The sequence below is a fragment of the Lagenorhynchus albirostris genome, chromosome 20 (genome assembly GCF_949774975.1).
Source record: "Lagenorhynchus albirostris chromosome 20, mLagAlb1.1, whole genome shotgun sequence".
NCBI lineage: Eukaryota > Metazoa > Chordata > Mammalia > Artiodactyla > Delphinidae > Lagenorhynchus > Lagenorhynchus albirostris.
The window spans coordinates 35,736,503-35,762,774 of NC_083114.1; the positions used below are offsets into that span (position 1 = coordinate 35,736,503).

Here is a 26,272-nt window from a genome sequence, read left to right on the forward strand (position 1 = left end):
GGAGGGACGGGGGAGTAGGGGGATGTAGGATGATAGCTAAAGGGTATGGAGTTTCTTTTTAAAAGGTGATGAACATTTTTTAAATTGACTCTGGTGACGGGTGCACATATCTGTGAATATACTAAAAACCACTGATGTAACACTTTAAATGGGTGAATCGGGTGGTATGTGAATTATAACTCAATAAAGCTGTTTTTTTTTTTAAAAAAAAGAATACTTCTTGCTGTACTAATCTGGCAACAGTGTGAAAAAATATTGTGTTGGTATCTCAAAGGAATCGAGTGAGGATTAAATGAAGTAGATAATACACACCAAAGTGCTTAGTACCATCGTTGACAAGGAATAGGAGGTCTGAAAGTGCTTTGGTCTCTTCCCTTCTCCATCCTGTAGCAACTGCCAAGAGAGCACGCCAGCAAGAGAACAGCCAAAGTAAACAGAGAAGCTCTTTATGCCAAATCGCAGAGCAGAGGAGGGGAATGTGGGGGAAGGGCAGGGAGGAAGGATCCTCCCCACTCCTTTATTCACAGGTTTAGATGGTGTTCCATCTGCTCTCTTAGTTTGAATTTCTGGACCTAGAGGAAAGGGAGAGGAGTGAGAACCAGGCGTGGGCCTCTGCCAGCTAGGGTGACCAAGCCCAGCTGGTTTGCCTAAGACTGAGGAGTTTCTCAGGTTAAAGCCAGGAGAGTTTGGGGCAAACCAGGATGAGCTGACTAGTTGGTTACCCTACTGCCAGCCTCTCAACAGAATCTGGCCCACCACTCGGGGAGGTATAGGCAGGCCGCCTGACCTTCTGCACCTGGGCCCCGGGCTCCCCTACCCCTCCCTGGTCTCCTTACACACCTTTCCTGAGACGGTGAGGGGGTAGTTTGTGACAAACACGATGTATCGGGGAATCTTGAAGTGGGAGATCTGCAGACCAGAGGGAGATAAAGCATGAGGCTGGGCGGGGTCCCACAGTTGGGTGTAGGGGACAGTGGGCTGACAGGTTGGCAGGCAGAGGGTGTTGGAGAAGTGAGCAACGTCGTGATGCTTGGGGTGGGTTGAGGGTCCCACCTTCCCTTTGCAGAAAGCCTTGATCTCCTCCGCTGTGGTCTTCTCCCCTTTCTTGAGCTGAATGCAGGCACAGATTTCCTCCCCCATCCGCTCATCCTTCACTCCTACCACCTTCCAGAGTCAGAGATAGAGATCAGACATCCCCATCCCCATCCGCGTCCCCTGCTCTTGGGGTCTCACCTGGGCTCACCTGGGCTGGGCGCCTCACCTGCACTTCCTGCACCTGTGGGTGTGTGTGAAGGAAGTTCTCGAGCTCAGCGGGATAGATGTTCTCACCGCCGCGGATGATCATATCCTTGGAGCGGCCCAGAATCTTGCAGAAGCCCTGCTCGTCCATCATGGCAATGTCTCTGCAAGGAAAGCCCAGGAGCCGCCTCTCACCTCTGCCTCATCTGGCTGGCTCGCTCACTCATTCAGCAAAAATTTATCAAGCACCTACTATATGTCTTGCGCTACTCTAGACTCTGGGGCATGTGGCACGAACAAGACATTACTTGGATCGTATAGTCTCATGCAGGAGGCAGATACAACCAAGGAAACCCATACCTATGGCATATTTCTTCTCTCTCTCTAAACATACCTATACATACGATTTTCATGGCTGGCTTCTTCTTATCATTCAGGTTTCAGCTCAAACGTTTCCACCTTAGAGAAGCCTTCTCTGATCACCCAGTAAAGGGAAGCTCCCCTCCCCACCACAGCCACTCTCTCTCTTAGGACCCTGTTTTATTTTCTTCGTGATGTTTATAAATGTCTGAAATGATCTTGTTTGTATCTGGCTCCCTCCACCAGACGTGTGGGAAGTGAGAGCAGGACCCTTCCCAGTGTGCCTTGCGCTGGGCCACCGGTGTTTAGAATCATGCTGGCACGTGGCAGGTGCATAATTAGAATTTGTTGAATTAAATGAGCGACTGAATCTTGGCTCAGATCTTGCAGGCACTGTCCCAGGTGCTCTCATCTGTGCTGCATTTGGTCCTTCTGGGAGCCCTATTTGGAGACTATGGTCATCCCCATTTTACACATTTTGGAAACTAAGTCTCGGAGATGTGAAGGGACCATCTTGACACACATGCTCTCCCTGTTCTAGTCCAATGTTGCCAGCTCAGCCTCAGGACCCCCAGCCTCCCCTCGGCAGCCCAACTCTCCGCACTGCCCTGCCTTCTCACCCTGTCCGGTACCACTTGTCCTGTCCAGTTGCTTCCTCGGTTTTCCAGGGCTCACCCCAGTAGCCCAGCATGACGCAGTACCCTCGGATGCACAGCTCTCCAGGTGTGTTCAGCTCTGCCAGTGTCCCCGTCTCCACGTTCACGATCTGGGCCTGGGACCAGGCAGCTTCAGGCTGGGGCCTCCCACCCTCTCACTTCAGGATGGGGGGCCCTCAGGATGGGGGGAGCTTTGCCTTCCTTCCCCCTAGTAATGAATCCCCCTGGCTCTGCCCATCCCCAGGGAAGGGAGACAAAGGCTGGAGTAGGTCCATCACCAGTCCGACCCTGGAGCTGGGCATGAAAGAATAGTTGAGGCCCAGGCCAGGAGGTGCTGAGGAAACAGTGGAAAGGAGCTGCTCAGAGGAGGAAGCCTGCGGAGGAGCCAGGCCAGCTGAAGAATTATAAACAAGGCACAAGAAAGGGGAGTCTCCTCTTACTTCCCATTAAGCAGTAAATAAAGAAGCCAAAGAGGGTGGCACAGCAGGGCCATGTGAACAGAAGAGATGGCAAACAGGCAGAATCTGAAAGCCTAGTTGAGAAACGAGCCACAGCCAATGTGCAAGGAAAGCTTAGCCTGTGTGCCTCGTGTCTGCATCTGTGAAATGGGGAGAACTACACTTGCCCTGTCTACCTCACAGGTGGGCATCCCAGGGAGTGGCAGTGAGGCTGTCAGACACATGGGAGGGGGCTGATGTCACTGCACACTCACTTCAGGGAGAAGGGCAGTTGGTCCCTGGGGAAGCACTCTGGCAGTGACCCCAGAGGGGCAAGGGCACAAGGGGGGGAGGGGAAACCAGGTACGGGCTGGCATAAAGCACCACTGTTACAGGCTGGGAATTTGAGAGCGAAAGGTGCTCTGGGTCAGCCTTCAAGGTGCAAGGGGCCCCCAGAGGAAGAAGCTGCTTGGGAAACGGTTTATGCCAAGCGAAAAGAGGACCTCTGCCAAAGCGAATGGGGGTGGGTGGGGAGGCAGGGCTATGGGAGAGAAAGAGCTGTGTAGGAAAAATCTCTGTGCCCTGGATCCTCTTTGAGGCTGTTCTGGCTGCCCCAAAACAGACAGTGGGCTTGGCAAAAGCACACCTCAGACAGGAAGGGAGGCTGCAGAGAAGTTCAGCTGCGGCTGACCACTGTTCCAGCTCTTCCCCACTCAGGCCTCAGCCCACAGAGAAAGCCCCAGGCCCGGCAAGACCTTGCTGCTGCAAGACCTTGCTGCTGCGGGCTCTCAGCGTCTTGAGTGAGCTGTTTGGATCTCTAATTGAACGCAATAGACATCCCAGGGGGTGAACGCCAGGCGAGTGGTAGGAGGTGGGGTCTGGGGCCCACCTCTGTGTGAGGCATGATTCTGCCCACACTTTCCGTCTTCTGCTCCACAGTGTCCTCGGTGAAGTTCATGAAGGTCACGGGACTGTTCTCTGTGGCTCCATAAACCACCTAGAGGGTCCAGAAAGGGTGTTTGGAACAGAGCCCAGGACTGCAGCAGGGTGGGGAAGTTACCCTGAGGGAAGAAACCGGGTGGGGGGTGGGGCGGGGAATGGGGAGAGTGGAAAGGCAGTTGAATGGTGGGAAAAGAGGCATCTTCCGCAGAAGTCGGGAGGCAGAGGCACTGGATGTATTGCAGACTAGCTCAGCTAGCAGGGGGCCGGGCTCTCAGTCCTTGTTCTTTCCTGGAGCAGCGTTACCAATGTCCCAGCCTTCTCCACCTCCTCCCCCCGCTGTCTTAGCACCCCCTTCCTGATTTGGGGCCACAACATCCCCTGCCCCACCCTTCCAAGCTGAAGGACCTGTAAACTTGATGAGAAAGCCAGCCTGCCTTGACCAGCTGGGAGCTACGCAGACACAGCCCACCCGAAACCCGGGACAAGTGCCTAGCCTTGGGGTAGGTGCCCCCCAAGTTCTGGAGAGTTTCCTGTAAATTTATTTTCCTCAAAATAAAAATACAGCCAAAGCAAGGATTTAAAAAGCCAGTGGCACACCCCCCCACCCCCCCTTCCAGTGGTCAGAACATCCTAAGCAACAGAAAACCAGCAGCCAGCCCTGGAGGAACATCACCAGGCGGTGCTCTCGGCCAACTATGACCCCCATCTAGAGGCGACAGGTGACAGGGGCTTAGGAGAGGGCAGGCCTCCACACCTGAGTGCTGGGTGAAGGGAGAGGGGCTGGCTGCCCTCTGTTCCAGGTTCCTTCCAGCCAGCAAAGACACCAGACATTTTTTCATCCTTCAACCCCACCCTACCCCCCATTTCCTCTGTGTTAGTGGAAATGACTCAGGCATAGCTGGGGTTTGGAGAGACCTGGGGTCTGGCTCCTCCCCTCACCCCCAACACAGACAAGAACCCCTACCATCAGCCCAGAGCTCGCTTTGGGGCCAGAGCTGAGACTCTGCCTGCCCACTCTCCCCTTTCCACAAAAATGTGGACACCGTGGCAGTCACGTGGACACACAGAGACCTGGTCGGCTGGGGCAGGGCTGTCCACAGGATCTAGGGTCGAGAAGCCCAAGCTGTCCGGGGCTGGTCCCTTGTAGCCGGGACCCAGCCCCCTCACCCACCCTCACAGTCCTGGGGCCACTGCCCAGGTGTGGCTTCTGTCAAGTACACCTTGATGCCTCTCTGGCTGCCACTCTGGGAGAACCCCCCCACCAAGGGGTCCTGACCGCTGGGGGTGGGGATGAGGAGGTGGGGACATTTCAGGGAGATTAAGGACGGGGGAGATGGTGCGACTGTGCCTGTGGTCTTCAGGTGTTTGCCGAGCCCTGTGCATTCCCCTTGCCCCCAGTTCCCACTTTTCTGGTCACCTTCAGTCGTGGCAAAGGGGCATAGGCGGTGCAGGGGACAGAAACTCAAGCCCGGGGCTGGGAGAGAGGGGCCAGAGGCCAGTCCAGGGCAGGGAAGAGCTCCCACCTCCTGAGGACTGGCTGCGGGTGCAGCTGGAAGGGGAGCCCGACGCCAGAGAGCCCCATTAAAGCGCCGCCGGCCGGCGACTGCGGCGAGACTCGCTGTCCGGCCCGCTTCCTCCCTCGCTGGGTCCAGGGCACACGGCCGAGCGCAGAAGGGGGGAGGCGTGGAGGCTCAGACTTGAGCAAACAAATAAGTTCAGGGAAGCCTCCCTCTCTTTGGTGTAAACTCCGGGCCCGGGACACACCCATACCCACCCCGGCAGGGGGGTGCGGGTGGGGAGGGGTGGGGGTGGGGAAGGGGGTGGGGGTGGGGAGGGAGCAGAATCCGAGGGCAGGGAGATAGGGGACCACACGGTCCCCATGGTGGGGGGGCCCCTCCCCTTCGAGGGCGGGGGCGCAGCTCCCGGAGGCCTCGCGGCTCCACGTAGGAGCTGGCTCCGGCTGCCGGCTGTGGTCAGGGCCATCGCATAAATAGGGCGGGAGACGGAGCACTGAGGACTTGCCGCTGCCCCCAGCCCCGGCCCCAGGCGTCCCGGCCATGGCCCGCCCGATCGTCTTGCTCAGCCTCGGCCTCCTGGCCGGCCTGCTGCCGGCGCTGGCCGCCTGCCCCCAGAACTGCCACTGCCACGGTGACCTGCAGCACGTCATCTGCGACAAGGTGGGGCTGCAGAAGATCCCCAAGGTGTCCGAGAAGACCAAGCTGCTCAACCTCCAGCGCAACAACTTCCCCGTGCTGGCTGCCAACTCGTTTCGGGCCATGCCGAACCTCGTGTCGCTGCACCTGCAGCACTGCCGCATTCGCGAGGTGGCCGCGGGTGCCTTCCGCGGCCTCAAGCAGCTCATCTACCTGTACCTGTCCCACAATGACATCCGCGTGCTGCGCACCGGCGCCTTCGACGACCTGACCGAGCTCACCTACCTCTACCTGGACCACAACAAGGTGACCGAGCTGCCCCGGGGGCTGCTCTCTCCGCTGGTCAACCTCTTCATCCTGCAGCTCAACAACAACAAGATTCGCGAGCTGCGCCCGGGCGCCTTCCACGGCGCCAAGGACCTGCGCTGGCTCTACCTGTCGGAAAACTCCCTCAGTTCCCTGCAGCCCGGCACTCTGGAGGACGTGGAGAACCTCGCCAAGTTCTACCTGGACAGGAACCAGCTGTCCAGCTACCCCTTGGCTGCTCTGAGCAAGCTGCGGGTGGTGGAGGATCTGAAGCTGTCCCACAATCCCCTGAAAAGCATTCCCGACAATGCCTTCCAGTCTTTCGGCAGATATCTGGAGACCCTCTGGCTGGACAACACCAACCTGGAGAAGGTGAGCTCCTGGCTGCAGGGCTCTGCCCCGGCTCCTTCTTCACTGCCAGGAGGCCCAGCGATCCAGGGCCACAGCTGGGCACCATCCCCTCTCCCCTAAATTTGCCTCTTCCTGTGGCTATCTCCAAGGTGAGGAGCTCTGCTACTCTGTCCTCATCTTGTCATATTCTCACCCCAAATCCCGCCCTGCTGCCCCTGTCCCTGGTCTCGGCCACTGCCCTCCTAGGATTCCTACTTAGGAACAGAGCTGGGGCTGCCCTGGCCCCACCAATGGCCCCCAGGAGGCATGTCCAGGGCTCCCAAACCCCCTGCTGTGGGCAGCAGCCTGCTCTTCCTGTTGGGCCTTCCACCCCTCCTCCGCTGTCCCCCCCCCCCCCCCCCCCGTCTCCAGTAAAACTACCACCCCATAAAGGGAGGTTTGTTTACTGAGGAGCCTTCCAGAGGAGCTGGGCAAATCAGGCCCACAAAGACACCCTGTTCCTGGTGGGGAGTGTGCTCAGATGGGGTGGGGGGGCTGGGGAGTGAGGAGGAACACATACCTGAGGAAGACCTCCTCCATGCCTCCCAGAGGCCCTGATGGATCCCCCCATACCCACCCCCAGTCCACACACATACATTCCACCGCATTCTCAGGTCCATTTCAGCTGAGTGGGGACAGGGGGCCTGCCCCAGGTTGCAGACATGCACCCATGGGTTCCGTGAGGGGGCAAAGGCAGAACCACTCACCCCTGTTAACCTTTGGCTCAAGGACCCTAGGTATCTCCCCATAGGAAAGACTGGCCATGGCTCACCGTGTCCCAGACAACTCACTGCCCTTTGCCCACTCCGGTCACCAGATCCATCTCCTGGCTGCTCAGTCCTTCCTCCTCTGTGATGCCCAGCACCTGGCCAGGTGGGGCTGCCTTGGGTCGGAGTGGAACTTCCCTGGGACTAGAAAATCGCTCTGGTGTAGGGGCTCCGGCCAGGAGGTTTGGGCAGGGACCAGGGCAAGGTGGGGGAGATGGTCATCAGAGCAGTCTGATCACCAGGGAACTTCACACCCTTCTCTGGGCCACAGGCACAGAGATGAGGGCAGAATCATACCTGGACGGCAACCAGCCTTCATCTGGGTGGACAGAGTCTGCCCGAGCTTGCCCTTCTTCAGCCCCAGCCACTCCCCAGCAGAAGTCAGAGTCGCCCGTGGCCCACCATTGCCAGCGTGGCCTTTCAGTGGGAAGTAGAGCAGGGCAGCAGGGGCTCATTTGGGGCAGGGGAGGCCAGGCAGAAACTGTGACGTCTGGGCCAAGATATGGGCACCAATAGAATGTTTCCTCTGGAGCCAGACAACCTGGCCCAAGACTCCACCGAGGTGGTTCCACAAATAGAGTCTGGCAGGCAGTGAGGGAGCAGTGAGGATAGAGCTGGGGGACATCCCAGGACCCTGGGGACTGTGGGGAACCTGGGCCCACTGCCCATCGCACCAAACACTGACCAGCTTCACTGTGTGCCAACTGGGGCCCAACTCTGGCTGCCTCCCCAGCCCCAGTGTTTGTGCAGGAAGCATGGTGCCAGGGGAGGCGAGCCGGATGTGGTCCTGCAGCTACTGTTGACTCCCTGGGCAAGGGACTTAACCCCTCCCCCGCCCCCCACCAATTTACATATTGGAAATAACACCACCTATCTCAAAAGGTGGTTGTATGGATTAGGTCATCTGAGACAACTTAGTCAGACTGTGAAACTCCTCCAGGTGCCACTGCTTACGTCCAGGGAACGACCCTGCTCCTCTGGGGCCATAGAGATGGGAGAGGCCGGACACGGGCTGGGGTGCTCACTCGTGCCCACCTCCCTCCCTAGTTCTCTGATGGTTCCTTCCTGGGTGTGACCACGCTGAAACATGTCCATCTGGAGAACAATCGCCTGAACCAGCTGCCTTCCAGCTTCCCCTTTCACAGCCTGGAGACCCTCACCCTCACCAACAACCCCTGGAAATGTACCTGCCAGCTCCAGGGACTGCGGAGGTGAGAAGACCCCCGTGGTACCCCCAGAACACGCTCGTGTGATGGAGTAGAGACACACTGGCCCTGCACTAAGACATCCTGGGCATATGTCCTAGATCTCTACCTAATAGGTGTGGAACCCTGGGCATTTCCCGATTTGCATGAAGATGACAGTTCCAGACTACCTTAAAGCCAAGTCAACCTGGCCCCATGGCTCACTGGCCCTTCCTCCAGTACTCTTACTCTCTTCCCTACCCCAGCAACTCTCTGTCTCTCCAGGTGGCTGGAAGCCAAGACCTCCCGCCCTGATGCCACTTGCGCGTCGCCCGCCAAGTTCAGGGGCCAGCACATTCGTGACACGGACGCCTTCCGCGGCTGCAAGTTCCCCACTAAGAGGTCCAAGAAAGCCGGCCGCCATTAAACAGGTATGGCCCGGTGGGCAGGTCCCCCATTCCCTCTCTAGAGATTCTGGAAGTGAGGAGGGTGTCTCAGGATACTTCCCCACCATGAAAGGGCATGCAGACCCTCCATGTTTGCAGGGAGAGGAGGGGAGGACTGGGGCTCCCCCTCTAAGGGGGAAAATGATGCTGCCCAGGACCACCACCATTCTCTCCAAACACCGTCTAGGTTGTTGGAGTCCTGACACCAATCCTCGCCTCACCGCAGGTCCTGACCCAGCCGGTCCTGGTGACTGGTCTCTGCCTTCTGCCGGAGAAACTACTGATCCTCCCACCTCTGACCCCCACCTTCTCCCCACAGCCTTTGCTGATGCACAGAGCTGTCCACACCTAGACATGTCCTGGCAGGGGACTCGGGCACTGCAGCACAAACCCAGCTCCACCGGACGGTGAGAGCTTCATCACGCCTGGCCCCACGGCTACGGCTCCTCTCAGAGAAGCCGTTGCTGAGACCCCCCCAAGTCCTTTAGAACCGGAACACGGTGGCCATCAGGATGGCCACTCTTCCAGAATCCTCGTCTCTGCTCCCCTTTCCCTGCCATTTGGAAACAAACATCAGATCCTTGCCCCACCCCTTGCTTCTAGGAAGGGTCTCAAGCCCCTACCCCCGACTTTGCCAGCCCCCGCCTGCCAGGACACTCTAGCCGGACACTGGTGCTTTGCCACACATCCTCCCGTGCTGCATTTCTTCCCCAGATTTCTATAAATATAAATTTATGTATGTGTAATATTTACTCCCCTGTCACCTATCTCTGTGACTTGAGAGCTGCCGATTAGGTAAGACTGTTTTGTCTCACATCTGCTTTCTGGAATGACGGCCAGCCGGAGGGTCTTCCTTGGAGACCCAGGCTGGGCTCCTCCCCACTCCCAGCAATCTCTTCTTGCCCAGCCCCGTCCTCCACTCACCACCAGTTCCTTCATGTTCAGCTTGTTGATGATGGCTCGGATCAGCTCTGAGGATGCAGGGGACCCACCGATCACACCTGAATCAGAGAGAGGGCTGACACAGCTCCCGCCTTCTCCAGGCCCAGTGGACCCTCCCTTCACCTACGGCCCTTTTTAGGAAATAACATTCCCTTCTCTCCCCAACCCCGGACCTATTCCTAGACCAGGCAGCTGGCCTTGGGCTGGAGTCTAGGGACACTGGGGATTTTCCTCCCTCCCACCCATGTTTCTACAGTGGCCTTCTTGCCCCTAAATGAAAGATTGGGCACGTATGTAGCTCACTGGGCCAATCCTGGCCTGCCACCCTTGGCCCCATCCCACCTCCACACATGGCTGAGATGTCATAACTTGAGAAGTCTGGCTGGTTCAGAATGTCCACGAACATTGTGGGAGTTCCGTACAGCAAGGAGCCTCTGTATGAGGGAGGTACACCTCAGAATCAGGCTTGGAAGTAGAAGGGAACTTCCTCTTCTCACCACCCCACCTGACCCTACAGTAAGGGCCAAGGCTGCAACTATGGGGAACAGGCAGGAGAAGCTCCTTGGAGGGAGGAACTGGTCCTCGCCTGGGGGTCTCCCACTACCCCGTCTCCATTTCTCCTGGTTGGAGGGAAGAGACGTCTTGGAAAGGGATCAGGGCCCAGAAGTGAGGAATAGGAGGGTCTTATCAGCCCACAGATAGCTGTCCACTGATGCCCACCTCTCTCTGCTGATGGCCTCCAGCGCCTTCTTGCCATCAAAGACCGGAGAGGACAGGATGAGGGTGACCCCGTGCATCAAGCTCACCATTGTGCCTCCCACGGAACCCAGGCAGTGGTACAGGGGGCTGGGCAGGACCACCCGTGACTTGTCTGGTGGCTGAAGATGGAAGCAGGAGGCTGGGTCTATTGCAGGGCCCCCGGAAGCCAGTTCCTCTAGCCAGCGGGGGAGCCCAGCAAGCCCCCCACCGCCGGCACGGTGCCAGGGAAGCCCTTGCTGGGCCAGCACCCCCTCACCTTCTGGTGCAGTCTCAGGCGCTCTCCTATCATGTTGGAGTTGTTGACAATGTTGTAGTGGGAGAGCGTGGCCCCCTTGGGGCTGCCGGTTGTCCCCTGACAAGACAAGCAGGTGATGGCTTGGCCTCTTTCATCCCATCTCCTTCCCACCCTGGGCCAGTGCATGAAAGAGCACTGGACTGGGAGTCAGGAGACCGAGACGGCTGCCCCAGATCCATTCATTCACTCAGTACATATTCACAAAGATTTGCCACATGCCTACACGGTGCCAGGTGTTAGGATCCACAGAGGTGGCAAATAAGGTCTGTCCTTATGCCGCTCAGAGAACTCTGGGGCTCACCAGCACGTGCCCTCTCTGGACCTCAGTCTCCCGATCTGCTAAAATGAGGGGCTCTGACCTGTGGTGGCTCAGTGCATCTGCCCCTGTGCTGGGGACAAGAGGGCCAGGGGAGGTGGGCAGTGACATGGACACCAGGTGCTGAAGTTTTCCCGGGCAGAGCAGACAGCTAGGGCCGGCCCCACTAGAAGAGTGTTTGCTCTCCCCTGATCTCGTCTGCTGCCTCCTCCCTCTCGGGGGAGGGCCACATGACGGGCAAGCGTCGGTGTGTCAGCCTGGGCTCGGGACAGGAGGCCTCTGCCCTACCGAGGTGAACTGGATGTTGATAGGGTCATGGCAGGACAGGAGCTGCTGGGTGTGCCGGAGCCGGGCCAGATTCTGCTCTTGACTGCCAGCTGCCACCACCTCATCCAGAAGCAGCGTCCCTGGCAGAGGGGCGTCCGCCGAGATGACTGTGGTCAGCTCTGGGAGCCTGGGGGTAAGGGAGCATGGTGAGAGTCGGGGGCTGAGGAAGGGCCCACAGAGATGGGGACGGGATGAGGGGGCCAGGAGGCTGCACGAGGCACGCCTCCCAATCTGGGACACCCCCACCTCTGACTCTTCAAGTGCCCCGGCTGGGCCTTCTCCACCTCTGGACAGATCTGCTTCAGGATGTTGTAGTAATGCTGGGTCTTGAATTGCCTGGGGAACACGAGGGCTTTGCAGCCCACCTGTAGGAGGGGAGCGCCCCACCGCGGTCAGCAGGAAGCCTCAGCCTGGGGATGTGGTGGCGTCCTAACAGTTGCTCTCTTGCCCACACCCACCACCACCACCACGACACACACATGCACCACCCCCAACACACACACACCACCCCCAACACACACACTAGCCTGTCTGACCAACAGCCCACTCTTCCCACCCACCGTCTAAGGAAGGACAGACTCTGGGGGTCACTCACTTGAGCATGGCCCCCCAGCCCAGTCAGCCCTCTATGACAACTGGAAGCCCCCTGTGCCACCAGCTGGCTCCCCCGCCCCCACCAAGGCTAGGAATGGGCCTACCTTCTTGAGGGCATACTCCACCTCCATAGCCTGGGAGGCTGGGTTCACAGACACCTGGTGGAGACAGAGAGGGTACACCATGTGTCCTGGGCAGACTCTGTCCCTCTCACTGCCCCTCCACCCTCAGAGGCAGCACCCTGTACCTTCTGAAACCAGCCAGGCACCAGTATGATTCTGGGGCCAAGGGTCAAGGGGGTTCCCCTGAATGATGCCCCCCCCTCAGCCAGCTGTGCCAGGTAAGCCCCTCCTCACCAGAATGATGCCTGCCTGGGCCGTGGCCAGCTGCATGAGTACCCATGCGTAAGAGTTGGGTCCCCACATGCCCAGACGGTCACCCTTGCGGAGGCCAGTACTCAGGAGCCCAGAAGCAGCTTTGTCCACCTGGTATAAACAGGGCGCAAAAGGGTGAGATGCAGGTGAGCAGAAAGGGGCCCATGACTCGCCCCTTAACCTTTGGCCCAGGGGTTCACATCAGAACCACCTGGGAACAAGGGACAGGCAGACACCTAGGCCTCAGCAGATCTGGAGGCGGCTTGGGAACATGCGTAGTTAACCAGTGTCCCAAGAACGACTGATGCAGGAGGTACCTGGGCCACCTCTGCCTCAGTCCTGCCCTCCTCTCCTGACATCCCTTGGGGCTCTCAGGCAGCCCCAGCACCCTGCCCCACAGCTAGGCACCACCCTTGCTGCTCCACCCAGCCAGGGCAGCCTGGGGGCCAGCACCTGCCCACTTTGAGGGTTCAAAGTCAGGACCCACCTCCTCCTTGAGCTGGGCAAAGGTCAACCTGATGTTTTCGTGGTGGACAACCAAGGCCTCTCGGTCCGGGACCCTCTGCGCTGTGGCATTCAGGCATTGCCCCACAGTCTTGTTCATGAGGTGCAACGTGCTGTGGCCCTGGACATGGCTGAGGCCTCCAATGGGCAGGGTGGCGGTGCGGTCCATCTCTCCAGAGCTGTGGGGAGAGGGGCTGTGGGCTCAACTGCACCAACCCAGGCGTCCTGGCAACAGAGGCTGGCACAGCCCGCTGGGAGGTAGGCTGCTTACGATGTGTGCGGGACACTCCAGAAGCTGTCTGATCCGCCCCATCCCCAGGGACCATCATCATTTAACTTAGGACCTGCTTCGCCCTTGGGAGATCAAACCTGGAGGCTGACTTCCTGTCGTTAATCAGAGAGAAGGTTCTTCTCCCCAACCTACTCCCCAGTTTCCACTCAGTGCCAGGGGCCTGGAGCCTTGGTGCCAAAACCCTGGAAAGGGAAACTAAAGTCAATCACGCTGATTTGACGAAGCGGGGCGGTGGCCTGTGTGGGCTAGGAACGGCCTCATCCTACACACTGCTTCCTCCTAGTGAAAAGGCCCCTGGGTATGTGTCAAAACCCACAGAATAGTCTAACACAAGGACTAAACCTTAATGGACTACGGACTATAGTCCATAATAACGTACCATACTAGTTCCCTAATTGTAACAAATGTACCACACTAATGCAGACGTTAATAGCAGGGAAACTGTGCCGGGGTGGGGTGGGGGGTGGGTATAAGGAACTCTATGTTCAATCTGCTCAGTTATTCTGTAACTCTAAAACTGTGTAGGGGGACTTCTCTGGTGGCGCAGTGTTTAAGACTCCACGCTCCCAATGCAGGGGGCCCAGGTCTGATCCCTGGTCAGGGAACTAGATCCCACATGCATGTCGCAACTAAGAGTTCACAGGCCACAACTAAGGAGCATGCCAGCCGCAACTAAGGAGCACACACGCCACAACTAAGGAGCTGGCGACCCGCAGCTAAGGAGCCCGTGAGCCGCAACTAAGGAGCACGCCTGCTGCAACTGAGACCTGGTGCAACCAAATAAATAAGTTAAATAAATGTACACTTAAAAAAATTAAAAAATAAAACTATTAATTACTAAAACTATCTAAAGTCTATTCATTAATTAAAAGCAAAAACGAAAAAAGGTCCCCAGCAGTCCAAGTGTCACAGGCCTAGGGCTGCTCGTGCCCGCTTCGCTGCCCTGGGTGACGGCTGCTGGGCTCCCACCCAGGCCCAGCTGGGAGTGTGGTAGCTCTCAGACCCTGTTCTCATCAGAGAGGGCAGGCTCCAGGACCCTTCCAGGATCCTTCCAGGCCTCCTCTGGGCCACCACTGGGTGGTGTGGGCCCCAGGGACCCTTCCTGACGATTCAGTCCTGCAGCTGCTGAGCTGAAAAGACCGAGCCTGGCTTTCACTGACTGACCACTTATGGCTTATGGGGGAGAATTTCTGGGAAGAACAAGGTAGGCAGGGCAGAGCGGAGCAAAACTGGTTTTCCCTGTAAATGGGTGAGGAGACCTCATGTCACAGGAGGGCGGGTCCCAGTGTGGGCTGATGGGGAGGCTGTCCTGACTTCAGCGAGCTGAGCCACACATTGGGAAGCGAGCGAGCACTGGGCTGGAGTTGGGGGCTTGAGGTTTCATCCCAGGTGTACCACCCGCTGGGTGGGTGGCTGTCACAGACACCTTTGGTGTCCCTTGACATGTCTCCTCAGTGCATCTCTGGTTTCAGCTGCTGGGACAGTTCCTTGCGGTTCTGTCTGCTCAGGGACTCCCTCAAGTCTCCCCTTCTTAGCTGGACAGTTCTGGGAGGCATCGAGTCCCGGGGGGAAGACCCTGGTTGCCTGCACACACGCCATACTGACTTCTCTTCTTGTCTCCTCCGCACTCCCTCACTCCTACTTCCTAGGATCGCAGATAAATCACCAGCACCCAAGTCCTTGCTCTCAAGAGAATCCAAGTTAAGATACCTGTGTCTTCATCCCTCTAGGCCTCAGCTTCCCCACCTATAAAGCCTGAGGACTTGGATCAGTGGTTATCCTCAAGGGGATGCTATTTACCTACCTGAGCAATCTTCTCAAAGGGCTGTAGGGAGCCACCTAAGCCAGGTGTTTCCCTCAGGTATGCTGGAGCTGAAAACAGCCAGGTGTCACGGGCCTCTGAAGCCCTGCCAGCAGCCCACACTCAGGTTGACAAACCTAAAGAACTACTAAGGTAGTTCCCTGTGGTCACCATGACACCCCTCAAGAGAGACTGTGTACCCAAATCCTTCACTCACAGGCATACTGTGGAGGGCGTCCATTTTTGCCCCCTGGGAAACACATACGCTCTTTTCTTCGGGTTTGCCAAGGTGATAGGGGCAAGAGCAAGCATGTGGAGAAAACCTGCTTAAGAAGAAAGTCAACACAGAGGAAAGTAGGAGAGAAGGAAAGAGACAGAGAGACAAAGAGAGACAGAAACAGAGACAGGAAGACCCAGTGACAGACTTAATCTTGCGATTGTCGAATACCTAGACCCAGTCACGTGTTAAGCCTACCTACCTCTGGACTTTTCATTGTCAACAGTCAATAAATTCCCTCTTTCAATTTAAGCCAGTCTGGGGGTCGGGGAGGGGAAAGCTGAACTCCATTTGCGACAACATGGATGAACCTAAAGGACACTATGCTTAAGGGGAATAAGCCAGACACAGAAAGATTAATACTGCATGATCTCACTTATATATGTAATCTAAAATATGAACAAACAAACAAATTTAAGCCAGTCCGAGTTCGGTTTCCATTGCTTACAACTGGTGAATCCTAACTATATACATTTTTTGCGTTCAGTGGCTTACCACTGCCCTTGAAAGCCTGGCAGGCCACTTCCCAACAGCCCAGCATCTGGATTAGAAGGCAGAGAAATACAGATCTCAGCCAGTTTAATGGTCACATTGTCAACAGATCATTAAAGGTGGGGGGCGGGGGGATCTGCCTGACAACACGGACCCTCTTCTTCTCAAAATGACCCGGAGTCCTATTTTGTTTGGAATCTGGTTTTCTACACATTCACCATGGTTTTCAGTGGCTTCTTGGAGTGTCTAGTTGGCAAATCAACAGGTTGATTAATGTGCCCCCCCGCCAAATGCAGTTCAATTGCCCTGTGTATTATCTCCTTTATCTTCATGGTGGCTCTGATAGATGGTATGAGACAGACCCCCAGTAGCCCCTTCTCCCTTAATAATATACCCTCGGATGTTCACCTGGCTATGGCCAGGTGGAATAGAGACCACATTTCCAAGCTTCCCCAGCAGGTGGTCTGGTCCAAGAATAAAATTCTGGCCAAGGGGACTTAAGGAGAGGTCGTGTGTGCAGGTTCTGAGAAGAACCCTTAAAGAGAAGCACATCTTTTTTTCTTTCCCACTGGCTGTAATGCTGCCCATGACAGTTCTCTTGGACCACATGGTGAGCTTGGGCACCACAGAGCAACAGACAGAAGGGCCTGGAGTCTGACAGCAAGCTCTACCATGCTGCCCACAGACTGGCCATCTCCCAGAAGAAGAAACTCCCATCTCCTAAAATCACGGTGAGAGGGGATTTTTGTGATACACACTAAGCCAATTCTGAAAAATACAGGTGGGAATTATGAACTCTCATTGTACAGGTAAGGAAACTGAAGTGCAGAGAGGCAAAGTGGGCTGCCCAGCTGGTAAACAGCTGAGCCTGAAGTGGAGAGTTCAGTACCACTGCCCCAGCATTACAGCCTTGCCTGCCCAAGCCAGGGAGAAAGGACAGGATGGGTAATTCTCTTCTTTAGGCTCTGGATTTAGTCCCTAACTGATCAACAGAGATTGTCTAATCTCAATTCTATTTTTTCACAATTGTTTACTAATTGAACCCAAGAAACTGGGACTGCGTAGGGTAGGGTTGTGGTGGAAACAGGTTGCTCCTTCAGAGGATTGAAGGGTTCTAGAAACACATATCAATGCAATTTGCTCATAAACTTAAGAACCACGCATCGTTTGGAAAGACCGAGTGCAAACACCACTGATTCTACGTCCCTCCTTCCTCAGACACTCCCAAGCGCCTTGGTCAAGAAGGGTGGCCTCTTCTTTTTCTACTCTTAAACAAAGTGGCAGATACCCCCATTTAAACCTGAAAAAGACAATAAAGAGATTTGGTTTCAGGAAAAGTTGTTTGCTTGTTTGTGGAAAGTTTAAGGAGTTGGAGCAGGACCGCCAGGAGTCCCAGCTGCTACCAACTCAAACAACTAGAGTAAGCCTTTAGCTATGCGCGCTGGGTACTATAAAACGCCAGGTGGGAGTGAGTCAGCCAGGCGGGAGCTGGGAGGGAACTGGAGACAAGGTACAGCCCCACCTAAAGCTGTCCACAGAGAATGGGCCTGTGAAAATTCAGGCCCGGATCGGCTGCCAGATCTGATTTCATAAGAGAAGTCAGGAAACAAAGATTTAAAAAAAAAATAATTCCTTTGACCTTTCATCTTTGGCAACTAATGTGTTCACTGTTTTATCCTCAGTGCTTCACAGGGCCTGGAATGTAAGAAGTGCTCAAATGAATGACCAAAAGAATGAATTATAAATAATGCACATAACCCAATTAAAAATAAGCAAACAACTTGAATAGACTTTTTCCCGAAGAAGATATATGAATGGCCAACAAGCACATGAAATGCAAATTAAAACCACAATGAAATACCACTTCACGCCCACTAGGAAGGCTGTAAACAAAAAACCAAAATATCAAGTGTTGGTAAGCATGTGGAGGAACCGAAACTTTTTTTCCGTTGCGGAGCACAGGCTCCGGACGCGCAGGCTCAGCGGCCATGGCTCACGGGCCCAGCCGCTCCGCGGCATGTGGGATCTTCCCGGACCCGGGGCACCGACCCGTGTCCCCTGCATCGGCAGGCGGACTCTCAACCACTGCGCCACCAGGGAAGCCCAAGACTAACTTTTATGCAATAAGGCAGGGCTGCAGGCTGCCCATGAAGTTCATGTGCTGTCCTCTTGGGCAAGCCTCAGTCCTCAGTCAACATACTCACCCTTGTGTGAGACACAGCTCCAGCTAAATGTGCCAATGCATCTTCTAGCTCATGGCAGATGAGAGGCAGGCTCTCCTCTTCCATCTCCCTTGCACATCACCCCAAGATTCATTATTCAACCCAGCAGCCCAAGTACTGCTCACTGATCCACGCACCATGGGGCTGCATTCTTGCAGGGGTGGGGGGGGGCTCCTTTCCCTAATTTTCAGAAAGACACTAGGCTAGTGGTCAATCTGGGAGTAGAGATGGCAGATGGTTGGGCTGGAGGGGACAACTTTTAACCTGTAATAACTGTTTTATCCTGAAATAAAGTTATTTTTATGTACCCACAAAGATGAGTGACACATTTATACCAGCTACAACATACAACTAGTGTTCAAGAAAATGAAGGAGCTGTTGTGACAAATAAAACCCAAAGAGCACTAGTGAATGGTCATTTTCTTAACTGATGGCCATTTTAATGTGCAGTGGCCACCAAGAGCACGAGAATGACTATGATGTTGAAAGGTCCTCAGCAAAAAATAAGAATTTCGGGGGCTTCCCTGGTGGCTTAGTGGTTAAGAATCCACCTGCCAATGCAGGGGACATGGGTTCGTGCCCCGGTCCGGGAAGATCCCACATGCCACGGAGCAACTAAGCCCGTGTGCCACAACTACTGAGCCTGTGCTCTAGAGCCCGTGAGCCACAACTACTGAGCCCATGTGCCGCAACTACGGAAGCCCACACGCCTACAGCCCGTGCTCCACAATGAGAGAAGCCACTGCAATGAGAAGCCCGCGCACTGCAATGAAGAGTAGCCCCCACTCTCCACAGCTAGAGAAAGCCCGCGCACAGCAACGAACACCCAACACAGGCAAAAATAAATAAATTTATGAAAAAAGAATTTCGACCTAAGTCTCTTAGGGGAAAAAAAAACACCACCTCAAAATAGATCACAGACTGCATGTAAAACATTAGAAACATTTAGAAAACAACATGGGAGAAAACCTTTAGGATCTAAGGCTAGGCAAAGTTTTTAAACTTGACACTACAAGCACGATCTATAAAATTAATAAACTGACCTCATCAAAATTAAAACTTTTCGCTCTGCGAAAGACCCTATTAAGAGGACAAAAAGATGAGATACAGAGTGGGAGAAAATATTTGCAAACCACATATCTGACAAAGGACTAGTATCCAGATTGCATAAAGAACTCTGAAAACTCAACAGTTAAAAAAAAAAAATTCAACTGGAAAATGAGCAAAAGACATAAAGAGATACGTCACCAAAAAGGATATACAGGTGGCAGATAAGCACATGAAAAGTTATTCAAGGGACTTCCCTGGTGGCACAGTGATTAGGAATCTGCCTGCCAATGCAGGGGACACGGGTTCGAGCCCTGGTCCGGGAAGATCCCACATGCCACGGAGCAACTAAGCCCGTGCGCCACAACTGCTTAGCCTGTGCTCTAGAGCCTGTGAGCCACAACTACTGAAGCCCGCGAGCCACAACTACTGAAGCCCACGCGCCTACAGCCCATGTTCTGCAGCAAGAGAAGCCACCGCAATGAGAAGCCCGCACACCGCAACGAAGAGTAGTCCCCGCTCGCCACAACTAGAGAAAGCCCGCATGCAGCAACGAAGACCCAACGCAGCCAAAAATAAATAAAATAAATCTATTAAAAAAAAAAAAAACAGTTCTTTGATGATATAATATTGGGGACCACAAGGTGTAACTGGGCTGCCCAGTTCAGTGGGCCTAGAAGCCACACCATCTCCATCACTTTCTGCTGGGATAGCCCCTTGACACATTTGTTAGACCTATTCTGAGGCCCCCACTTCTCAGCTTGCCTTTATGCTGCCACACCCAAGAGGTGAAATATTGAGCATAGGAGATCATGTCCTTTTCCCCGTGGTTATCAAGGAAAGCTAAACTGTTTAATGTATAACACACACTTTCATGAATTTTTTGTCAAGATTAATAGGTCACTCCTCCCAAAAGCAACCCTTGATTTTTGAGCAAAAGAAGATAGACACAAGAGTATATACTCTGAGAGTCAAGAATAGACAAAATTAATCTATGGAGATTAGAAATCAGAACAGTGATAGTCTCTGGTTGGGGAAGGGAACTGACTGGAAAGGGGCACTAGAGAAATTTCTAGAACTGTGCTGTCTATATGGTAGCCTAGTCACATGTGGCTCTGGAACACTTGAAGCATGGCTAGTCTGAACTGAAGTGTTCTGTAAGTGTTAAATACACACCAGATTTGGAAGACTTTATGAAATAAAGAATATAAAATACCTCCTTAGCAATTTTTAAAAGATTGATTACCTGCTGAAATGATATTTTGGCTATACTAAGTTAAAGAAAATATATCATTAAACTTATTGCCTATTTCTTATTACTTTAATATGGCTACTAGAAAACATAAAATTCCACATGTGGCTCACAGTATATTTCTACTGAACAGCACTGTTTTAGAGCGATAGACAAGTTCTGTATGTTGGGGTGTTGAGTAATGGGTGAATACATTTGTTAATATTCATCAAACTGCACAACCAAGATTTGTGCATTTTACTGTCTGTAATTATACCATAAAGTCCCATGATCTTTCCACCACACAACATAACCTTCCTGAAGGAGTCCACAGCTTACAAAGAACGCAGACTACAAAGAACCCCCAAGGTAAGAGCTACAATGAAGATTTTGAGCAAGGCACTCTGTATTGGTGGAAGCTTCCTTTTTTTTTTTTTTTTTTTGCGGTCACCGCTGTAGCCTTTCCCGTTGCGGAGCACAGGCTCCAGATGCGCAGGCTCAGTGGCCATGGCTCACGGGCCCAGCTGCTCTGCGGCATGTGGGATCCTCCCGGACCGGGGCACGAACCCATGTCCCCTGCATCGGCAGGCGGACTCTCAACCACTGCGCCACCAGGGAAGCCTGAAGCTTCCATTTTTAGCTCGAATAAAACTGATGGTGTATATGTGTTTTTGCAGAGAAAGTAAACAGGAAATTATTATTTGAGTCCAGTAAACTCAAGAAGACAGAGGGCCTGAAATACTTGGGGTTAGGAGGCATCCATGCTGCAGATTTTCCCTTGGGCCACTGTTCGGGGCTCATGGGGAAAGTACACAGGAGCCAGGGGTGGAGGCTGATTCAGAACACCTGCCCTTGATGGCATCACTAAGGTGCACACAAGGTTTAGCTCTTAGCTTTCTAGGGTCAAAACCCTCAATGTTTTCTGTTCACTCATAGAGGACTAGAGAAAACCAGAGAGTCCAGAGGTTAGGAAGAGTTCATAAGGGTTTAAGCATAAGTAAGATTTCATACAAGTATGAAGGCTTCCTACTTCGACCACAGCCCTCTTGGATTCAGGGATCCAAGTCTCAAAGCCCAGCCTCCTTAGGAATCACAGAATGTCCACAGAAATACTGCAGTGCTTCTTATCCAAGTGGCCTATTTTACAAAGAAACCAAGGTCCGGAGAGGTTGAGGGACTTGCCTAAAGCCATACTGGTCGGGCTGGGCTTGCTTTCCTGTCATTCAGCTCCCAAACCGAGAAATACATGCATGCCAATGAGATTCACAGAACATGATTCCTAAGGTAGAAAAACAGCTTGTTTATTTCTGAAGGGAGAGGCCCCTGGCAGAATTATTGGTTCCTGTCATTTATCAGGACACTCCTCTAGCAAGGCCCCTTTAAGAGATGAAATTACATCCTGTACTTTGGTTTGATCGGGGGGGGGGGGGGGGGGGGGGGGGGGGGAAGCAGTCCTTTATCCCAACACTCGGCGTAATCATGGATGGGTCTGTCAACACAACCAGAGCAGCCCCAGCTTGGTTTAAGCAGTTACCTCTGCCAGAACGGTCTTCCTCCTGCTCTCCACACAAGGCTCTAAACGGTGGGTCTTGGGGGTCATTGCAGGAATGCGTAAAGCCATCGTTACATAAGTACTTTCTGTCTCATAACTCATTAGCACCAGGCTGCGGGTAAGAATTTTCTTACCGACCTCATTTAACCCTCACTCTCACGACACTATTTACACATAACAAAAGTCTCAAGTTTAACTTAGTCCCAAAGCTACCAGCTAGAAAGTGGTTCTTTTGAACTTAGATCTGTCTGGCTCCAAAGTCTTTGTCTGTAGATGGAATAAATAAATAATGTGGGAGATGTTAGGAGGGCTTCCTACGCAGGGTTCAAAAGAGTTCAGGCACAAGCAAGAGTTTATATCAATACAAGTATACAGCCTTCATCCTTCAAACCACAGACCTATCATTGGAGGGATCAGCCTCAAATTCCAGCTTCTTTAGGAAGTCTTACCTAATCCCATTCCCACCTATCAGATTCTTCCCTGCTTTGATTGACACTCTCCTGGTATAGCATCCTTACTGCCTTGAATCAGTGGGTCTATGATCCTTCCCTGCAGATCCCTTTCTGGCAAAGAAGCCACTGGAAACAAGTTCATTCATCCTTGTATCCTCCACTGCACCCTCTACAGTAGATTGCATACCTACTGTGTGCAAGGCAGGAGAGGTAACTAAAACCGATGTGTACCAGTCACTGATTACAACGTCCAAATTTATAGTTTATTTTCTATTATTACATTTAGACCGGAGTAGTGAGTAAGGATATCATTACCAAATCCCTTGTTCATCATCTTTGGTAGATTATGGAAAGGGTCTATTTTTCTATTGTGATTTCTACCCAAAACACTTCCTAGCTTAATATAATCCCCTCATATAGGGACAACATTTTATAGTTTCCAGTACTGGTCCCACCTGATTATAGCCATCCTCCTGGAGGGTGGTCCATGAAGCCCACCCATGCCCTTGCACCAACCATCAGCACTGAGTCACTGGAGCCCCCGCTCTGAGGGTGACACCCGATTCTGAGAAGCTTGAGCCACGGCTCTGTCTGTCTTTCCCAGCTCTGAGTGTTCCCGACACCCTGGGCGCAGCTGCCTCACTGGCAGCCCCAGGCCAGCGTTAGAGGTCTGAAGGAAGCGCGCTTATTGGAGCTTCATCAGGAATCGCATTGGATTCTGCCCTCCTAGGCTCCCTGAAGCTCCAGACTAGACCATCTGCCTTCCCTGCGGATGGGGTTGTGTGGACAAGGGGAAGGGGGTCTGTAGAGCAGTGGGCAGCTTCTGCTTTCCTTCTGGGGAAAAAGGCTGTGGACAACCCTGACTTTGATGGATAGGGGAATGTCCAGAAGATCCAGGGGCTCCATTTAGGGCTGGGCAGAGGCTGACATCTTGGTAACTGGCCAGAAGAGAACCAGGTGCAATGAAGAGGCCACTGAGGAGGGAATCCTCTCCTACCTTCAAATCACTTGAAATTCCTACCCAGACCCCATTTGGAGGTTCTCAGGTACCAACTCTGCCCCAAAGCAAAGGCTGAGAAGAGCAAGCCTTTGTCAATCCAGCATGTAGGTAGCATTAGTGACAAACTCCACGGTTAGGTAACATACTCAAGGTCACGCAGCTATAACCCAAAGCAGTCTGGCTTCAAGGTTCTTGCTTCTTCTTAACAGACAGAACTGGGGATCTGATAGGTAACAGGCATGGGGTGTTTGTCAGCAAGAAAGCAGGCTGTATGTGGCCAGGTCAGAAAGAGCAGAGGACAGAAGCCCTGGAGCTTTCCGCATCATGGCACCTAGAACACTGACTAGTGATCATCTGGACTTATCTTCTCCCTCACTAGACTACAAGTTCCCCGAGGACTGCGTTCTCTGGCTTTCATAACCACAATGCTTCTTAAGGACAAAGTAGGTGCAAAATCAGGTCAAACCATCATAGTCAGTAGGTAAGGCCTCAAGCACAAGGGAGTGGCAGGAATGGGAGGGAATTAGGCCAAATGCTCAGGAAATCTTTCTCTGGACACATGGATCTCCTCCTGACAGAGTCAGAATTTCCATGAGGCCTGGTGCCCCTACTCTGCAATTGTAGGCCTGTAGCATGTAAGAGACCTGCTTTGTCTACACATAAAAAGTCAAAGGGGACTTCCCCGGTGGGGAAATGGTGAGAACCATTTTCTTCATCAGAATCCCATCTGCTGACCTGCCCTGAGCCACTGGGTTTTCCCAGAAAATTAAGCCTAGTGATCTGAAAGCACTGCATGCTTTCTATCTTCAGAAACCAGCAAGTTCAAAATGTTGTGATCTTGGAGTTCTAGCCAAAGAGGAGGAAACTGCATCTCCCTCCAACTTCATTCCTTTTTTTTTTTTTTTTTAACCAAGCAGTTCTCTCAGAGAACTTTCGGCTTCTCGTCACTTTTCCATGCCCAGACCTACACTCCACCTGGCAACCAAAACTGTGTCCTGACCCCAGACCTAGCTGGCTGGCAGGGCAGGCTCAGTGGTGCCCAGGCCTCCCCTTGCTGGGCGCTGAAGATAAAAGCCACCACTGATAACATCAGCGGGAGCCCAGCTCTGCTTAATCAACACACTTTCACATCTGTTATCTTACAGGGAGGTAACATTACTTACTGTGTTGCTGTAGAGGCAGCAAAACTACTTGGAAACACATCCTCCACCTGCCAGCCCCCATCCCACCCTCTGCATTGAGGACAGAAGAAAACAGGCCCGGTAGGTAGCAAGGAGCCAAGCGGTGTTTGAGGAGAGGGGAGACTGCTGAGCTTAGTGGCCTAGGGTGGACAACACCGGGTGGAAGATCCCCAAGTTTATCCCTGCAAGGGGTCCAGCTCAGAGGCAGTGTCCTGGGGACAGAGTACAGGCCTTGCCCCTGCCCCTCCCCCTCGGGACAGACCGCTAACGGCTCCCACTTCTGGCCATCAGTGTGCCCGCGAATGGACGAACCTAAAGTCCCAGACCAGAGCCCAGAGTCAGTGCACGGTCCCTGCCAGCCACCAGCCGCAGCCCCAGTCTGCGTGGGCCAGGCCAGCATTTCCCGTTGCCTAGGTGCCAGGTGCGGGGTACCTACTCTCCCGCGTGTGCCGCCCGGAGGTGGGGCAGCCGCGGACCCTCCAGCCCGAGCGCGATCGGCCCCCAGCGAGGTTCCGCAGGACCCCCAAGATCCCCTCCGGGGGACGGAGCCCGTCCCTCTCCTCCCAGGCCGCGTACCTGAGGGGACGGACGCCCCACAACCCCACTTCCTGCCAAACCCGGGAGAGGCCGACCCGGGCCCCCAGCACCCCCGGGCTCCGGGCGCACAGCCTCCCGACGCGCAGCATCCCGACGTAGACAGCCACGGCTCGCCACTCCCGCGTTCGGGCCCGAGTAAACTTTTAAGTGCGCTGAGGCGGGGCGAGCGCGGAGCGCGCGGGGAGGCGGGAGGGTCGCCTCTGCCTATGGGTTGCGGAGGACTAGGTGCCGGCCGGGCGGGGCGGGGCGAGGCGAGGCCTGCGAGGCTTGGAACGTGCGGGTCACCTTCCCCTGGACCCGCCGCCCTCCGCCTCCCACCCTGTTAAAACGGCCCTGGTTTCCTTCTGGATCCGACGTCCCCGGCCCGCAGCCCAAGGCAGGTCTCCCTTCCCAACCACCAGGGGCTTGGGTTTGGGGGCGCAAGAGCGTATTGATTTCCTAGAGGGGGAGCCAGCGGCGCGGCGCGGCGACGCCAGACGCGGCCATCCCCCGAGCCGTGTTGGCGCGCGGGTCACGTGCTGCCCCCGTCCCCCCGCGGGTTGCCGGCCAGAGGCCAGGGAAGCCCGCGCGAAGCGCCCCCAGCCATGCCGGCTGGAGCAGAGAGCCCGCGGGGGAGGGGAGGCAGCTGGGACAAAGCGTGGCGCGGCTGAGACCGCTGCGGCCCGAGTGCTGGCTGAGGACAGACGTCAGCTTCAGAAGGGACTCCATTAACAAATGGAGGGGACCCCCACGTCCCAAGCGTCAGCCTCCCATCCCTCCCCAGACTTCTGCCTTGACCTGCAGTGCACCCTAAGGTGGCCTCAGGCGTTGGAACCTGTCCACCACCCCCACCTCCGCGCCCCAGGCACAATTCCTGAGGCTGAGGAGTGAATGAAAAGTAAACCTTTCTCTCTCCAGACCCTCCCTGTGGTCCCCTGAGGCCCAAGTGTGGTTGCAGGATGGAGGGAAGGTGACTGCCCATCTCTGGACCTAGCTAGGAAAAGACGCACTGGACAGCAGTGTGGCACGTGTGCCAGGTCCGTAGTGTCTCGCTGTAGCCGTGGCCCTTCTTCCAGAGGAGAAGGGGGAGAGCAATACGGGAAGGACCCTGGCAGGGTGGCCTCCCCTCTCCTGACCCAGAGGCAGTGATACACACTG

General features: G+C 54.4%; 2 protein-coding genes across 4 annotated transcripts; one reads left to right on the forward strand and one right to left on the reverse strand.

Annotated features, from left to right (window-relative positions):
* Positions 1-430: 430 nt before the first annotated feature.
* On the reverse strand, positions 431-25,302 carry ACSF2 (acyl-CoA synthetase family member 2). Of its 2 annotated transcripts, XM_060134129.1 has the most exons (17): positions 25,115-25,302; positions 13,361-13,465; positions 12,975-13,170; positions 12,470-12,598; positions 12,218-12,271; positions 11,766-11,884; positions 11,481-11,646; positions 10,838-10,933; positions 10,543-10,700; positions 10,165-10,256; positions 9,805-9,881; positions 3,582-3,689; positions 2,220-2,371; positions 1,262-1,403; positions 1,054-1,164; positions 841-909; positions 431-572 (listed from the first exon to the last, which is right to left on the reverse strand). In XM_060134129.1, the coding sequence occupies exons 1-17, from the start codon at positions 25,222-25,224 to the stop codon at positions 522-524; spliced, it is 1,935 nt and encodes a 644-aa protein (XP_059990112.1). In that variant the 5' UTR covers positions 25,225-25,302; the 3' UTR covers positions 431-521. The 2 variants fall into 2 exon arrangements, with proteins under 2 accessions (XP_059990112.1, XP_059990114.1); XM_060134131.1 differs by lacking the exon at positions 13,361-13,465 and having other exon boundaries at positions 25,115-25,292.
* CHAD (chondroadherin) lies at positions 5,555-9,632 on the forward strand. Of its 2 annotated transcripts, none has more exons than XM_060134133.1 (4): positions 5,555-6,465; positions 8,298-8,461; positions 8,720-8,865; positions 9,107-9,632. In XM_060134133.1, exons 1-3 carry the CDS (start codon positions 5,692-5,694, stop codon positions 8,859-8,861), a joined length of 1,080 nt encoding a protein of 359 aa, XP_059990116.1. In that variant the 5' UTR covers positions 5,555-5,691; the 3' UTR covers positions 8,862-8,865; positions 9,107-9,632. The 2 variants fall into 2 exon arrangements, with proteins under 2 accessions (XP_059990116.1, XP_059990115.1); XM_060134132.1 differs by having other exon boundaries at positions 5,558-6,465; positions 9,068-9,632.
* Positions 25,303-26,272: the final 970 nt, after the last annotated feature.

Bases quoted from the DNA above. Each gene is read 5' to 3' on its own strand.
- CHAD (XM_060134133.1), top strand. From the start codon at position 5,692: ATGGCCCGCCCGATCGTCTTGCTCAGCCTCGGCCTCCTGGCCGGCCTG. The intron at 6,466-8,297 runs GTGAGCTCCTGG...CTCCCTCCCTAG, and splicing joins ACAACACCAACCTGGAGAAG to TTCTCTGATGGTTCCTTCCT. The intron at 8,462-8,719 runs GTGAGAAGACCC...CTGTCTCTCCAG, and splicing joins CAGCTCCAGGGACTGCGGAG to GTGGCTGGAAGCCAAGACCT.
- ACSF2 (XM_060134129.1), bottom strand. From the start codon at position 25,224: ATGCTGCGCGTCGGGAGGCTGTGCGCCCGGAGCCCGGGGGTGCTGGGG. The intron at 11,885-12,217 runs GTAGGCCCATTC...CCCCTCCTACAG, and splicing joins TGGAGTATGCCCTCAAGAAG to GTGGGCTGCAAAGCCCTCGT. The intron at 3,690-9,804 runs GTGAGTGGAGGA...TGGACCCTCTAG, and splicing joins TGAACATGAAGGAACTGGTG to GTGGTTTATGGAGCCACAGA.